A 15,559-nucleotide genomic window follows, 5' to 3' on the forward strand; every position below is an offset into this window, starting at 1 on the left:
AACATGGGAGATATTTCCATCTTCTAAGGTCTTCAATTTTTTTCTTTAGTTTTCTGTAGTTTTCACTGTAGAGGTCTTTCACCTCTTTTGTTAGATTGATTTCAAATATTCTATTTTATTTTTTGATGCTATTGTGAATGGAGTAGTTTTCCTAATTTCTTTTTCAATGGCTTTATCACTGATATATAGGAATGCATTTGATGTATAGTTGTTAATTTTATATCCCACTACTTTGCTGAATTTCATTCATTAATTCTAGAAGTTTTCTGGTGGATTTTTTAGGTCTTCTAACTATAGAATCATATTGTCGGCAAATAGTAATAATTTGAGTTCTTTTTCTATTCGTATCCCTTTAATTTCTTTCTTCTGTCTACTTGCCCTGGCTAGTTTCCAGGATTATATCAAATAAAAGTGGTAAAAAAAGAAGGGTATTCTTGTCTTACTACAGTTCGTAGATGGAATGCCTTCAGTTTTTCTCCATTTAGAATGATTTTGGTCTTGGGTTTAGCATGTATAGCTTTTACAGTGTTGAGATTTGTTTCTACTATCCCTAGTTTTTCTAGTGTTTTAAACATTAAAGGGTGCTTTATTTTGTCAAATGCTTTTTGTGCTCCAATTGAAATGATTATATGATTCTTCTTGAAGTCTATTGATGTGATGAATTACATTTATTTATTTCTGTATGTTGAACCAACCTTGAATCCCACTTGAATATGATGCACTATTGTTTTAGTCAGCTTTTTTATTTCTGTTACTAAAAGATCTGACCAGAACAATTTTAAGAGAGGAAAAGGACTCATGGTGTTATTTGAGGGCTCATCGTGTTTAGACGTCTTAGTCCATAGAAGGCCAGCTCCATCCCTTGGGCTTTGAGGTAAGGCAGAACATCTGGAAGAAGAGTGTGCCACAGGGAAGGAGTTCACATAGTGGTCAGGAAACAGAGTCAGAGACTTCACTCTCCAGATACACAATATATACCCCATATAGAGACTCCACTCTCCATATAAAAAATGTATACTCCATAGCCATCCCCCCAATTCCCATCTCCTCCAGCCATACCCTGCCACTTCATTTAATTCCTATCGGGGATTAATTCACTGATTAGGTTAGTCATTTCTCTTCTGAATCTTCTTGCATTGTCTTATGTGAACTTTTGGGGGATACTTCACAACCAAACCATAACAACTATATTTTTAATGTTTTTATATGTAAGTTGCCAGAATTGTATACAGAAGTTTTGCATCTATGTTCATTAGGGATATTGGTCTGAAGTTATCTTTCCTTGATGTGTCTTTGTCTGATTTTGATATCAGGTGATACTAGCTTCATAGAATGAGTTTGGAAGAGTTCCCTCCTTTTCTGTTTCATGAAATAGTTTGAGGCTTATTGGTATTAATTCATCAAAGGTCTTGTAATACTGGGTAAGAATCTTTTTCGTCCTGGGCGTTACTTAAATGGTTGGCTTTTGATGACTTCTTCTATTTTATTGCTTGAAATTGATCTGTTTAAATTGTGTATGTCCTCCTAATTCCATTTGGGTAGCTCATTTGTCTCTAGAAATTTGTTGATGTCTTTAAATTTTTCATTTTTATTGCAGTATAAATTTTCAAAATAGCTTCTGATTCTCTACTGTATTTCAACAGTATCTGTTGTAATATTTTTTGTCATTATGAATTTTAGTGATTTGAGTTTTCTGTCTTCATTAGCACGATTGAGTTTATCAATTTTATTTATTTTTTCAAAGACACAAATTTTTGTTTTGTTAATATTTTAATTGTTCCAATTATTTCAATTTCATTTATTTCAGCTCTGATTTTAATTATTTCCTGTCTTCTACTGCTTTTGGTGTTGATTTGTTTTTCTTTTTCTAGGGCTTTGAGATCTTATGTTAGGTCATTTACTCATTGACTTTCCGTTCTTTTAATGAATTTAGCTTAATAGTGTCCCAGAGATTTTGACAAGTTGTATTAGTTCTCATTTATCTCTGGTAAGTATTTTAAAAATTTCATCCCTGATTTCTTCTTATATCCATTGGTTAGTCTCTAGGTGTTGGAGTTTTTATTTTTTATTGTATCAATTATTTCTAATTTCATTCCATTATGATCTGATAGAATGCAGGGTATAATCTCTTTTTTATTTCATAATTGTTGCTTTGTGGCATATTTTAGAGAAGAGTCTGTATGCTGCTGAGAAGAACATGTATTCATTGATGGATATAATACTCTTTATATGTCTGTTAAGTATAAATTATTGACTATATTATTAAGTTCTATAGTTTTTTTGTTTAGTTTTTGTTTGACGATCTATCCAGTAGTGAGATAGGTTTGTTAAAGTCACTCAGTATTATTGTATTATGGTCTATTTAATTCTTGAAATTGAGGAAGGGTTTGTTTGATATATGTAGATGCTCCATTGTTTGGGGCATAAATATTTAACGTATTATGTCTTGTTGATGTATAATTCCCTTAAGCAGTATGAAATGTCTTCTTTGTCCCTTCTGATTAACTTTTGGCTTGAAGTACACTTTATCTGACATGGGGATAGAAACCCCTGTTTGTTTACTCAGTCCATGTGAGTGATATGTTTTTTCCCGTCCTTTCATTTTCACTGTGTGGATGTCTTTGCTTATGAGGTGAGTCTCTTGGAGACAACAGATTTTGGGGTTTTGTTTTTTTAATCCAATCTGCCAATCTATGTCTTTTGGGTTTATTAGTTTAGACCATTAACATTATTTTTGAGATATGATTTGTGTTCCCAGTCATTTTAGATTATTTCTACTTTTTAATTTGAATTAATTTCTCCTTTGATTGATTATTCCTTTTGTATGGCTCCTCCCTTTGTTGATTTTTGACTTTTTTTTCCATCTTCATGGAATATTATGTTGATAATGTTTTATAGCACAGATTTTCTAGTTATGAATTCTTTTAACTTTTTTTTTATTATGGAAGGTTTTTATTTCATCTTTAAATCTGAAGTTTTATTTTGTTAGATATAAAATTCTTGGTTGGCATCCATCTTCTTCAGAACTAGGTATATATTATTCCAGGACCTCCTGGCTTTGAGGGTCTGGGTTGAAAAATCACCTGAGATCCTAATTAGTTTCCCTCTATATATAATCTGATATTTTTTCTCTCATAACCTTTAAAATTCAATCCTTATTTTCTATATTTGACCTTTTTTTAATGATGTGTCTTGATGTGGATCTGTTGTGATCTTGTACATTTGAGGTCCTCTTGTATTTGATTTTCCATTTCATTCTTCAGATTTTGGAAATTTTTTCATATTATTTCATTGAAAAACTGGGCATTCCTTTGGTTTGTATCTCTATGCCTTCACCTATCCCGATAAATCTTAATTTGGTCTTTTCTTGTTATTTCATCATTCTTGGAAGTTCTGTTCATGGTTTCTTACCATCTTCCCTGTGTAGTCAACTTTATTTTCAAAATTATATATTTTGTCTTTATTGCCTGAGGTTCTATCTTCCAAATGGTCTAGTCTATTGATAATAATTTCCATTGAATTTTTAATTGGTTTATTGATTGTTTCATTTTGAGGATTTCTGGGGTTGTTGTTGTTGTTGTTGTCATTTTCTGAGAATCTCTGCCTCTGCAATGATCTTTTACCTCCTCAAATTTATCTCTGATTTTCTTCCCTATATCATTCTTTATGTACCAGGTCAGTCTAATATGTACATTCTAAATTCCTTTTCTACATTTCTTTTACTGTGTTGTCTATGGGTTTAATTATTGGATCATCTTGGTTTGTTTGGGCCACTTTGTTCCATTGTTTTCTCATGTTGTTCTTATGTCTGTCCTTCTAGCAGTGTGGATTTCAAGCAGTACAGTGTCTACCCTGTATTTTAATAGTGTCCCTGAAGATTTCTAGTACCTCGCCTTTAAGGAAGAGACAAATAATAACTGCACCCAATACAAACAATATACAGCCTTAAACCAAATAGCTCCTATTAAGGCATCCACAGTTTTATTCCATTAAACTGAAATGATGTGTTCAATTATTGTCTACAATATAAACATTAAGTTTGCAAAAAAGTTTACAGTTTCCATTGGTGGACAAAGAGAGAACAAAAGTCATGTAGGGTGTGATGTTTATTAGGAAGGATCAGAAAAGATAGAAGTTAAAAAATTATAGGAAGAATGAAGGGAGGACTTTAAATAGAGGTTGGGTGTTAGCAAGAGAAAAGTGAGAAAGAGAATACAAGGAAACAGATAAATGAGATGGGAATATATATATAATTTTTTAAAAGAAAATAATAAACTGTAATGTACTATTCAGATATCCCAGTCCTCAATAAAATGATCCATGAAAAATACTTGGTTTCAAAAATGGTAGACATGTGAGAGAAGAAAAAAAAGGAATCTGGATGAAAAATTGAACACTTTTTTCCATTTGCTGTTCAAGTTTCTCATCTTCTCTTCTGCGCAGTTAGGTCTGTTGTCTGGAATTTGATGCTAGCTCTACCCTCAGGGTAGTTATGGTTGCTAGGGTGAGAGTGTTAGTCCTGGAAGCGGAACTACTAGAGCCAAGGTGTAGGCTTAGGTACGTTCCAATCTCTTCACTGCATGCCTATTGGTCTGAAGATTTTAAGTCATCACACCTCCAAGGCTCAGCAATTGTCTGTCCACATTGGAAGACTGTACCTCGGGAATCTCCTTTAGGTTCTACACATGTGATGTAGGAATCTGTTCTTAGCCCACTGCTTTGCCTGCAGACCCCATGAACCCTGGTCGTCATTTGGTCTCCAAACTTGATCTCTTCCTTTGCCTGTCCTTTCAAATTCACAGTCAGGCACTTCTCTTCCAGCCAGTACTGCAAGCAGCTGATTGGATGGGGAGGGAAAAGCCAGGTGGGTTTCCTTGATCAGTATTCTCCTGTGTAAATGTCCCTCCATGCTTGATTTTCTCCAGTCACTTTGGAACACTCTCTATCACACAGCATAGGTTTGCCTTGCACATTTTTGGGGCCAGACTTTGATCTGCCAATAATTGACTCACCTAGCTGCAGGACCCCAGCCACTGCTTCACAAGGGTTCTTTCTGCTCTCCTCCATGCATGCCGCCAAGAAGCTGGTGGCTTCCCTCCTGTACACAGATGCTGTGCAGCACAGCTTACTGATTTTTTTTGTTGTTGTTGTTGTTTTTTGAGCAGTATCTCTGAGCTCTTAAGCTCTCCATACTGCAAAACACCTCTGTTTTCCTAGGAATGGGGATTCCTTTATTGCTTTACTACATTCACATAGGGATTATTCTGGTTTATACTTCCAGCTATTTTACAGCTCTGGAGCTGGGGATCTTTCCCCCTTATTTTATTATACAAGATCTCTTGAGTCCATGATCTGTTTTGAGTATCCAGTATTAAATTCCAGTTAAGTCCTTCCTAGTTCTGGACCATTCACCCATCTTGTTGAAAAAAGTGACCTTTTTGCTTTTCTTGGTTCACTCCACAGATCTGTAAGGGAAGCAAATACTTTATTCAGCCATCTTCCTGCATTTCCAACCCCCCTTTTTTTTTGAAAGAGAGTCTCACTAAATTGCTAAGGCTCATCCTGAATTTTTGATCCTCCTGCCTCAACCTCCCAAATTTCTGGAGTTGCAAGCACACACCACTGTACCTGGCTCTTTTAATATATTTAATCCAATATAATCTATTCTATATTATTATATGTTTTGTGTCTGTGTAATTTAGATATCCATGTCATATGAATAATATGTATCATATATCTTAGGTATATAAGTAGTGTGTAGTATCAGTGTATATAGTATGTTATATTATGTACACTGTTGCTATATAAGCATATCTAAGATGTTATTTTTAAAAGAATTATTAAAAATGTTTTTTTACATAATAAATTTTTTATCATACATTTATACTGAAATTCATTAAATGACATAATATTCATTGTTACTTTTAATTGGAAAACTTAGTCAAAAATGTTTTAAGTTACAATACTTGTAACCCTGGGGGAACTATCATTTTTGTCTTCCCACTGCCTCAGTACACGTTATGCATGGTAGAAACTTTGGATAAAACACACAACACTAATTTTTTTATACTTTTTTATTTATATTTAGCTTCTCTGTTGATTCAGTGGTAATTAAAGAATCTGATGTACAGAAATCAGTAGTACATCCTGGAAGTTGTCTAAAAAAGAATATTGATCATGCAATAGAGGTATGTTATTTTTAATCTTCATTTTTAAACAGTTATGTACACTGATACTTTTTCTTACTATCAATTTTATGTCTTCAGTTTTGTAATTATGTAGTAAATATTTGGCTAAGATTAAGCATAAATCATGAGGATAATACCTTATATAAAAGACCCAGAATGTCTATAGAAATATTTTTCATAGCATAGGAAAAACACAGAGAAAGTTAAATTTGAGAATTTTCCTCCCCTATTACAGTTTAAATTTTTTCTTTGTAACATTTCTTTATGAACTGTGTAACAAATCAGCTTCAGTACCATGGCCAACATAGTCTTTTCTTCCCATTATGGAAGTGGAGGGTATCTTCAGAATGGTGTATAGGATTCCCTAAAATCCAAGGTGCTAGGGCTGGAATAATGGATCAGGCCATCTTCCAACAGAAATAATGATAGAAAAAAGCTTTTTTTACCGTGCTTGCCACTGAACCACTCTCTGCCTGTCCTCGACATTGTATTATTCAAAACTTTTTTCAACCCCCAACTGCATCTTCATCTTCACTAAATAATTCTAAATTCTAGTAAAAATTAAAATCACTGACTATTGCCCATTCTCATTCTGGATATTAAGAAGAGATATGAGCCACACTCATCCCTTATTAAATGTCTGTTGGATGAAATTCAAATGATTGGTAAATAAACAAATACTATCATGTTGACAGTATATTTCTAAAAGAAGATGTATTTTTTTAATTGATAAAAATAATTTGTATGTGGAAAATGGTGTTCTTTTAATAAATACCAAGAAGAAAATTTGCTCATGATTTCATTATCAAACATAGCCACTTGTTAACATTTTACCTATGTCTTATTAATTATATTTAAGTATCCTTAACCCACCCTAGAATTTATGCTAATAATTACAGATATGTAAATATATTTCTCTCTTTGCATCTTTAAGTTTATAGTAAGTGTAATTATTTTGTAGGATTATTAGATTAAATGTTTTTAGTTAAAAGATAACTGAAATTTATTTTTATTTGAAAGTGTCCAAAAATAGTGATATTTTTGGAATATTGACTACGTCCTTAAAATTAATGGTATAAAATCAGTGTAAATTGTCATATTTCACCCTTCAATTTAGTTTTCTAAGGAATGTGGAATGAAACAAGAAACAAATATGGTTAAATTTTTGGAAAAACAATACCAAGAAAGATTAGAAGAAGAAATAGCTAAGGTAAGTTTATAGTTTATCTGCAAGGTTTTCTTGGTTTATAGATTTTCTTGATCTTTGAACTGTCAAAAAAAGCATGGATTTTATTGATGGTATGTACTTTGTTTTTATTTGTAAGTTTCATATATAGTCCATCAAACATGATGTTATAGTTAGAAAAGTTTTGCTTGTTTTATTTTAAAAGGCAGGCAGTAAAACACTTTGATGTTAAATTTATTGAAAAATAGCCTATCTCTGTATCACTTTATCAGAGGATTTATTTTTGTTTTTAAAACTATGAGGCCAGGCTTTTTTCTAATTCATATAATTTTGAGTAATGACCCACTTTTTAAATCCAGCTGGTATTTATAAATCTAATCCTTTTTTGTTTGTTTGATTGATTTCTTTAGGTCATTGTGTCAATGAGCGTTGCATTTGCTCAACAAACTGAACTATCTAGGCTATCAAAGGGAAAAGAAAATACTATGTCATCAAAACAAGCACTTACTTTCTGTCAGCAAAATGAAAAACATTATTTTAATGAAATGAAATTATCTCAGGATCAAATTAATCTTCAGACCTCTGATGCATTGGACATGAAATTTAAAGAAGAATTTAAGCCACTTAGTAAAGAGTTAGGAGAAGATGGAGAAGTTCTATTACCAAACAGTGATCATTTTGATGATATAATAGAATCAGAGGTCCACCAACTAACTATTTCAGAAGAAATGTTCTCCAAAGACAAAACATTTATTGTTAGCGAATCTGTAAGTATGCTTCTTTGAATATAAAAAAGAAAAACTTATAATAATATCTTCAGTTTAAAACAGTAGCAATAATGCTGATTAATAGAGAATGAAAGTATGAAGTCCAGTCTTGACTTTAATGTATTTTATTAATTATAAGGTATTTGATTAAGTGAAACAATATTGGTGTGAAGTATAAAATAAATCAGGTCATAGTATTCTTGGTTGTCTTATGGACATAGTACATGTTAAGTTCTCATTGTAAATTATACCTGTGTTAATTTTATTTAAACTAATTGAAGATTAATTATATTATAACTAGGTAATACCTGTGGCCAAATGATTTGCTCAATTAAATGTAAGAACATAAAAGGAAATTGCTACAAATTCAAGAAGACAATTCAAAGTATCTTATTATCTATATACTAATTCTTTTTTCTTGTTAGTTGAGGATCTGTTACCCCAACGAATTGCAGCCTTTATTAGAAAACAATAAATTCTACTTCTTTTAAAATTATCTGAATTTCAAATTTATTTTATGAGTTCATGATAGATATATCTTGTTCAGAGGAGTATTCAAATAAAACTGTCAGCTTTTTATGCAATGCAAAACTTGTGAAATGTTTATGAAAACTAATTTAGCTGTAGCTGTTCAAGGCAGAATGATTTTAATTAGTATCATAAGGGATTGAAGTATTCATAGAACCTATTGACTTGTCATGAGTGTGAGAAACTCATAAATGTAAAGCATTTATTTCCAAATAAAATTTATTATAATTTTTCTTTGAATAAGCAGTTTTCTATAATACGGTGATGACCAATGAATAAAAATTAAATAGGCAAAATTCCTTATATTTTGTGAACTTAATTTTTAAAAATATTTTTCTAGTTGTATATGGACATAATACCTTTATTTTATTTGTTTATTTTTATGTGGTTCCCAGGATTGAACCCAGTGCCTCATGCATGCTAGGCAAGCGCTCTACTACTGAGGCACAACCCTGGCCCTATAAACTTTGCGTGTGTGTGTGTGTGTGTGTGTGTGTTGTTGTTGTTGTTGTTTATATTATTTCCCCATTATAAAATATCAAGAGATATAAAGGAGTTATAACTTCATTAAGAGAAGGGGCTAGAGATGTAGCTTGGTGGTAGAGCACTTGCCCAGCATGTGTGAGGCCCTGGGATCAATCTCTAGTATGGGCGGAAAAAAAAGTGGATGGGGTGGGGGTTGGAGGGGGTGGATAAAGTATTTTGTTTTTCTCTGTTAGAATTAGATTTTAGCTAAACTATCTTGTAAGTAGCTGTTTCCTTTTGGAAAATAACATATATGGTGGTAATAAATTAACTTCATGTTGTTTTGGAATTATAAATAAGAAAAATACTTTTTTAAAAAAAGTGATTTATGGGCTGGGGTTGTGGCTCAGTGGTAGAGCGCTTGCCTTGCATGGGTGAGGCACTAGGTTCGATCCTCAGCACCACATAAAATAAATGAAAAAAGGTATTATGTTCATCTACAACTAAAAAATAACTTTTTTAAAAAAAGTGATTTATGCTTTTGTTTAATAATAAAACTAAAACTCAGATGCTTTATGTTGTTAATAGAATTGTTTTCATATTCAGTTAAAGTATCAGTGCTGACTAATTACCACAAAATATGTTATGATTGAGTTTTTTGCTTGTTTTTTTTTTCCTATCAAAGATTCATGGTAAGATGTTGACATCAAGCATGGATGCTTCTAGACAAATGATGTCAAACGAAGAACAGTTGGAAGATATGAGGCAAGAACTTGTACGACAGTATGAAGAACATCAACAGGCCACAGAACTGTTGAGGCAGGCACACATGAGACACATGGAGCAGCTACAAGAAGAGATTAAGAGACTTAATAGACAGTTAGTCCAGGTATGGAATTTTAGAGTCTCTTTTCTCCTCAATTGAAATAATGGTATTTTTTATGTGGCTTTTTTTTAAGTCAAAATTATTTTTCCTAGATACAAATAAATTACAAATACTTAACATCAGGAAGTTCCTGGGATCAACTTTAGACCTTGTTAGGCACACCTAACTCAACTGATATAATGTGCATTATCATTTTATTTAACTGCCTTTCAGACACTGGAAATGTGACTACAATATAAATTTAAAAATTCTATTGACCATACATAGCTAAAGCACTTTGAGAGTTTTAGAAATATTATACTGAGGTACTTGAGTATACAGTTGCTGACCTTCACTTTTTCAATGTTCATTTGTAGTTCTGTGAGTCTACCAATTACCATCTCCAAGGCTTATCTTTATCTATCTTTAATCCATCTTTTTAATCATGAATGGAAATCTTCTGAAGTAATCTGTTTCTAGAACTCTCTCCAAGGACACATCTCTTGTTGATTAGAGAAATTCAAATTTATATAACATTCTTTTCTAAATTTAAATATCTCATGGTATTTGGGAGGTATATTCTTATCAACTGCTATATAAAATATACTCACAACATTATTGCAGAAAAGCAAGAAATATTTACATGAAAGTTCTTATGAAAACAAATTTATTGAATTTAATTTTGAAAACTAAAACGTGTATTTTTTAAATATAAAATAATAGGGAAATTGATATTTGAGAATAAAATATATCATTTGAAAAATCAGTTTTGCGGGGCTGGGGGTGTGGCTCAGGCGGTAGCGCGCTCACCTGGCATGCGTGCGGCCCGGGTTCGATCCTCAGCACCACATACAAAGATGTTGTGTCCGCCGAGAACTAAAAGATAAATATTAAAAAAAAAAATTCTCTCTCTTTCTCTCTCTCTCTCTCTCTCTCCTTTAAAAAAAAAGAAAAATCAGTTTTGCTTTTCTTCATTGCATTTTGTGAATTTGTTCTTCTAAAATTTCAATGCAAAAATTGACAGAGAAAATATTACTCGAACTATACAAATTCCTGAATATTTAAGTTTAAATAACTTTTTTTCTAAAGTTGCGAATTTTGCATTGAACTTCATATGTGCCTTTTAATCCCTAATAAAGAAATATGAATCATAAGGTAGAACCAAGGTCTCTTGGTCCCAAGGGGTTAAAAGAAATCTGCTTGATGTTTCTGCTTTTTACCTCTATCGCAATCAATATTCTTCCATGACCTCTTTTCTTATTTAGAGATCCTCATTAAATAACAAAAACCTGGTTTCAGAAAGAGAAAGGGTGCTTTTAGAAGAGTTGGAAGCACTAAAGCAGCTGTCTTTTGCTGAAAGAGAGAAGCTTTGTTGTGAGCTGCACAGCAGCAGTACGCAAACACAGGTAGTATTGACTTTGGTGCATTTAGGAACAGTAGATCAACAATGCAGTAGGATTTGTTTGTCTTTATTGTTGGTAGGTGACATATTTTTATAGTTACTGAGCTTAACATATTGGTGATCACTTAGATGTAAGGTAGGTGGAGTCAAAATTCCTTGCTTTCTGTTTAAGATAATTTGAATCTGGCATTGCTGTAGGAGAAACTGTTGTTCTACCAAGGAGCAACCTTTATTGACAACCCTTATTGCCACACTATGTAGAGTATATTAGTTTGAAGCCATTAAAACATTTTTCATCTCTACACTTGAATGTTTTATCCTTTTCTTGATACTGCTGATCTCTTGATAAATTGTAGTTAAATATTATTTCAAGCACTTTCTGGTTCACATCATACCAGTACAGAAGAATGATATGCTGTTTTTAAGATGACAGGTTTTCTTTCTGTCTTGTCCTCTCTGCCGTTGCACAAACTTAAACAGAATGAAAATGAAAACCAAAGGGAAATTGAGGAACAGATATTGAAAGAAAAGGAAATGGACAGAAAACCTGAAGATGTACCTCCTGATAGTCTGTCCAGTGAAAGCTATACAAAATGTGTATTTTTTCAGTGCAAAGTCAATTAAAATGGTTGTTCAAATGTAATAAACTTTATTCATCCTGATTTTTATCTTGTATATGTGTATTTTCTTAAAATGTCAATCAGTTATTAACTTGCATTGCCTCAAAGAAACTTTTTAAACCAGAAAATTAAGTATTTTATGATCCTCTTTTGAGTAGTTACTGATTCACCAGCCAAGGGAAGATTACATGATAAGGAGTCTAAATTTAGGAGACAGTCATATGTGCCCAGTCATTCCTGCTGGAGGTAAATTATTTGAATTGGCAGCAATTTTCTGGGGAATGCAATAAACAGGGTCAACTTCCTGAGAGCTCTGATATTCTTACTGCAGCTGTGAGAGTTGGGGCCACTCTGCCCTCTTCCTTAACCAAGGTCTCAACCCCCTTGATTGAGGCAGGCCACCGAGGAGTATGGTTCTCTATTTCTTTGTCTAAGTCTTGTAGTCCTGATGTATCCAGTGCAGAAATTCCTCCATAACCCATAGGAATTCATGTGTTTTGACTTTTCAGTTGCAGCAGGAAGTCAAAGACTGGAGTGCATCACACGCTGAGCTCAGTGAACAAATCAAATCATTTGAGAAGTCCCAGAAAGATTTACTTGTAGCTCTTAATCACAAAGATGATACTATTAATGTAAGTTTATACTCCAAATACATGTTTCATCTCATGAATTCTCCTGAAATCTTCTGAATTACAATCGAGAGTCTTCCAACCTTTTGCTTCTTTTCTAGGCTTTAACTAATTATATCACACAGTTGAATCGGTTACAATGTGAATCTGAATCTGAGGATCAAAATAGAGAAGATGAGTCAGATGAATTAACCAACGGAGAGGTAGCAGGTAAGATCAGTCTCAGGGAGGTTGAATCCTTTTTTTGCTTTCCTGTCTTTAATTAAGTATTTATACAGATGCCACTTTTCAGCTGGCTGATTTTCTTCTTAAGCTTCAGGGTTGTAGACACATATCACTGGATCTATAGATATGTCTGTTGCATTGGCAGAGGTGGGTTGCTGGGGTATAATGTAGCAATAGGCATGTGAAGAACACTGACTTCTTCTATCCCATTGAAAACTAGTAAGTACACTGCAGCTACAATAGTCACATCCTGTACAATACTTAGAGTATTGAACATTGTACAGTAAGAGAAATTTATTTCTTAACTTATGCAGATGATAGTTGATTTTGATACTCATCATCTCTATGGGTCTGTGGTTTTAAGGTCCACAGTCAGTCTTAAGAGTCTGGAGGTAGTTGGAACCATAAACTAAGGCTGTGAGAACAGAGGCTAGAGACTATCAGAAAGCTAAAGAGAGGGAGTGTAACAGTGTTTACTGATGAGGAAAATATTTCCAGATGTTTTCTCCCAAGTTGGATATTGCTTACATAGCAAGTATTTCAAACCACACCTGGTAGTAGATTCAGGGAGAAAATAGAGGATTGAATCTTTCTAAATAAGACACTTACTTGCCCAGGTGAAAATAGATCTGAGAGAGAAGAAAAGCTTTTATCTTACAAGAATAGCATAGATAACATTTTAGTTGTGCAAACTAGAAATTCACCTTTTGTTTTGTTTTGTTTTTAAGACAGACACAGTACTTTTATTTATTTTTATGCTGAGGATCAAACTCAGTGCCTCACACATGCTAGGTGAGCACTCTACCACTGAGCCACAACCCCAGCCTGAAATTCACCTCTCTCTCTCTTTTTTTTTAAATCTAAGCTTGCAATTCTCTTAAAAGTCATTAGTCTAATCAGTTTAGTTATTTAATTGATTTTTTTTTCTTCTGGTGTTTGAACACAATCATTATTTAGTTTGGGGAAGTTAGGAGAGTATAGAGTTAAAAGTAAGGAAAGAAAAAGCTAAAGTCTTTTGTTTTTTAGGTGATCGGAACGAGAAGATCAAAGATCAAATTAAGCAGATGATGGATGTCTCTCGGGTATAGTTCTTTGTAAGAGTCCCATAGTGCCTGTGAATTCTTCCTGTGCCTCACTTTTAAGAATACCTCTCTTTTCTGCAATTTTTAGACACAAACTACAATATTAGTAGTTGAAGAGGATCTAAAACTTTTACAACTTATGCTAAGAGCCTCGATGTCCACAAAATGTAATCTAGAAGGTGGGTTCTTCTTGAGAAGAAATTGCCATGTTGGAAAGACTTAAAATTTTATTGGAAAGATAAAGAATGGCTTCTTGCTTTCATGCTTCTTACTTTTCTTGGCACTACTCCCTCAAACAAGTTCTTAAGTCCTTGTACACATATGGAGATAAGCTGTTTTATCCTTTACAGACCAAATAAAGAAATTAGAAGGTGACTGCAATTCACTACAGTCTTCTAAAGTTGGACTGGAAGAGGAATGCAAAACTCTAAGGCAGAAAGTGGAGATTTTAAATGAACTCTACCAGAAAAATGAGATGGCACTACAAAAGTAAGATTTTTATTGTTTGTTATTGTCATCACTGTGTGAACTAATAGATAATTTTATCTTTTCTTAAGATTATTTACAATTTCTTCTAGTTGTAATAAGTAGAGATTTGTCTTTTTTCCTTTGTGTTTTGTTTCCTATTAGTTGCATTTTTCTTTCCATCGTCAGTCTTAAGAGTCCTGAGGTAGTTGGAACCATAAACTAAGGCTGTGAGGACATCGTAATCAATTGTCAAATTCATATGAAGGCAGGAAGTGGTAAAATGGTATTAACAGTCACTGATGTGGAAATACCTCTCAAAGTTCTAGACCCTTTCTATGATCCCCCTTTTTATTTTAATTACCTTTCATTGTGATCAGTTATGTAATTCTAATGTTTTGAACTTGTATCTCTAACTCTGGACCTTTAAAAATACTGAGTGATTTGGAATGACATGTTTCAGTAGAATAAAAACTTCAAAAAGGAATAGTATTTACTTATTGATGGTACAAGTTTTGGACTTGAATATCTCAGATGTTCACACAAAATTGAACTGTGGCAAGGACCTTAGGAGTTATGATTACAGAAGTTCTTGTTTGTAGAATATATTTATATATTAATCTTCTTAGTGTGGAGCTAGTTATTTTTTGAAAGTTCATTTGAAGTTTTTAATCCACAAAAATACTTGGATTCTCTAAAAATAGGTTGTGTCAGATTTTATTTGTTTGCACCTGATTTTACTCTTCGGTAAATATATATATTTATTTATTAATTATATCATATCTTGTAAAGCAAAGACAGACCTTCTTACAGACCTAACTATTTTTAGGTAGTTTGACTTCTGTTGCCTAATTAATGCATTAAATATTGAAACCTTTCCATTAACTTTTCTAAAATTCTGTGATCTCCAAGCGACCTTTTTAGAATCTCAAATTTTTGTTCAGGCCAGTTCTAAATTCCTGGCCTGTTTCAAATAAACATTTCTCATTTTATCACTTTTTTTTTAAAAGAACACTTGTTTTCTCTGTCCCTGCTAGTAATCTGAATGACCTAAATGGCAATTAATTTTTTTGTAATGCAGTTAAATTGTAGCACTATTTTTCTCAACTCCTCCAAAATTCATTCAGTCTTCATCTG

The 15,559-nt window shown here is 32.8% G+C and overlaps 1 protein-coding gene across 1 annotated transcript in view; it reads left to right on the plus strand.

Annotated features, from left to right (window-relative positions):
• The window catches only part of LOC143388922 (A-kinase anchor protein 9-like), a 60,247-nt gene extending 47,537 nt beyond the window's left edge, over positions 1–12,710 (plus strand). Inside the window, exons 11-17 of the mRNA XM_076842344.2 lie at positions 6,089–6,188; positions 7,306–7,398; positions 7,785–8,141; positions 9,820–10,023; positions 11,265–11,405; positions 11,882–11,998; positions 12,531–12,710. Coding sequence (XP_076698459.2) covers positions 6,089–6,188; positions 7,306–7,398; positions 7,785–8,141; positions 9,820–10,023; positions 11,265–11,405; positions 11,882–11,998; positions 12,531–12,710 — 1,192 coding nt within the window. The remainder of the gene's footprint in view (positions 1–6,088; positions 6,189–7,305; positions 7,399–7,784; positions 8,142–9,819; positions 10,024–11,264; positions 11,406–11,881; positions 11,999–12,530) is intronic.
• The last annotated feature ends 2,849 nt before the right edge of the window (positions 12,711–15,559 follow it).

The sequence above is a fragment of the Callospermophilus lateralis genome, unplaced genomic scaffold (assembly GCF_048772815.1).
Source record: "Callospermophilus lateralis isolate mCalLat2 unplaced genomic scaffold, mCalLat2.hap1 Scaffold_45, whole genome shotgun sequence".
Lineage (NCBI taxonomy): Eukaryota > Metazoa > Chordata > Mammalia > Rodentia > Sciuridae > Callospermophilus > Callospermophilus lateralis.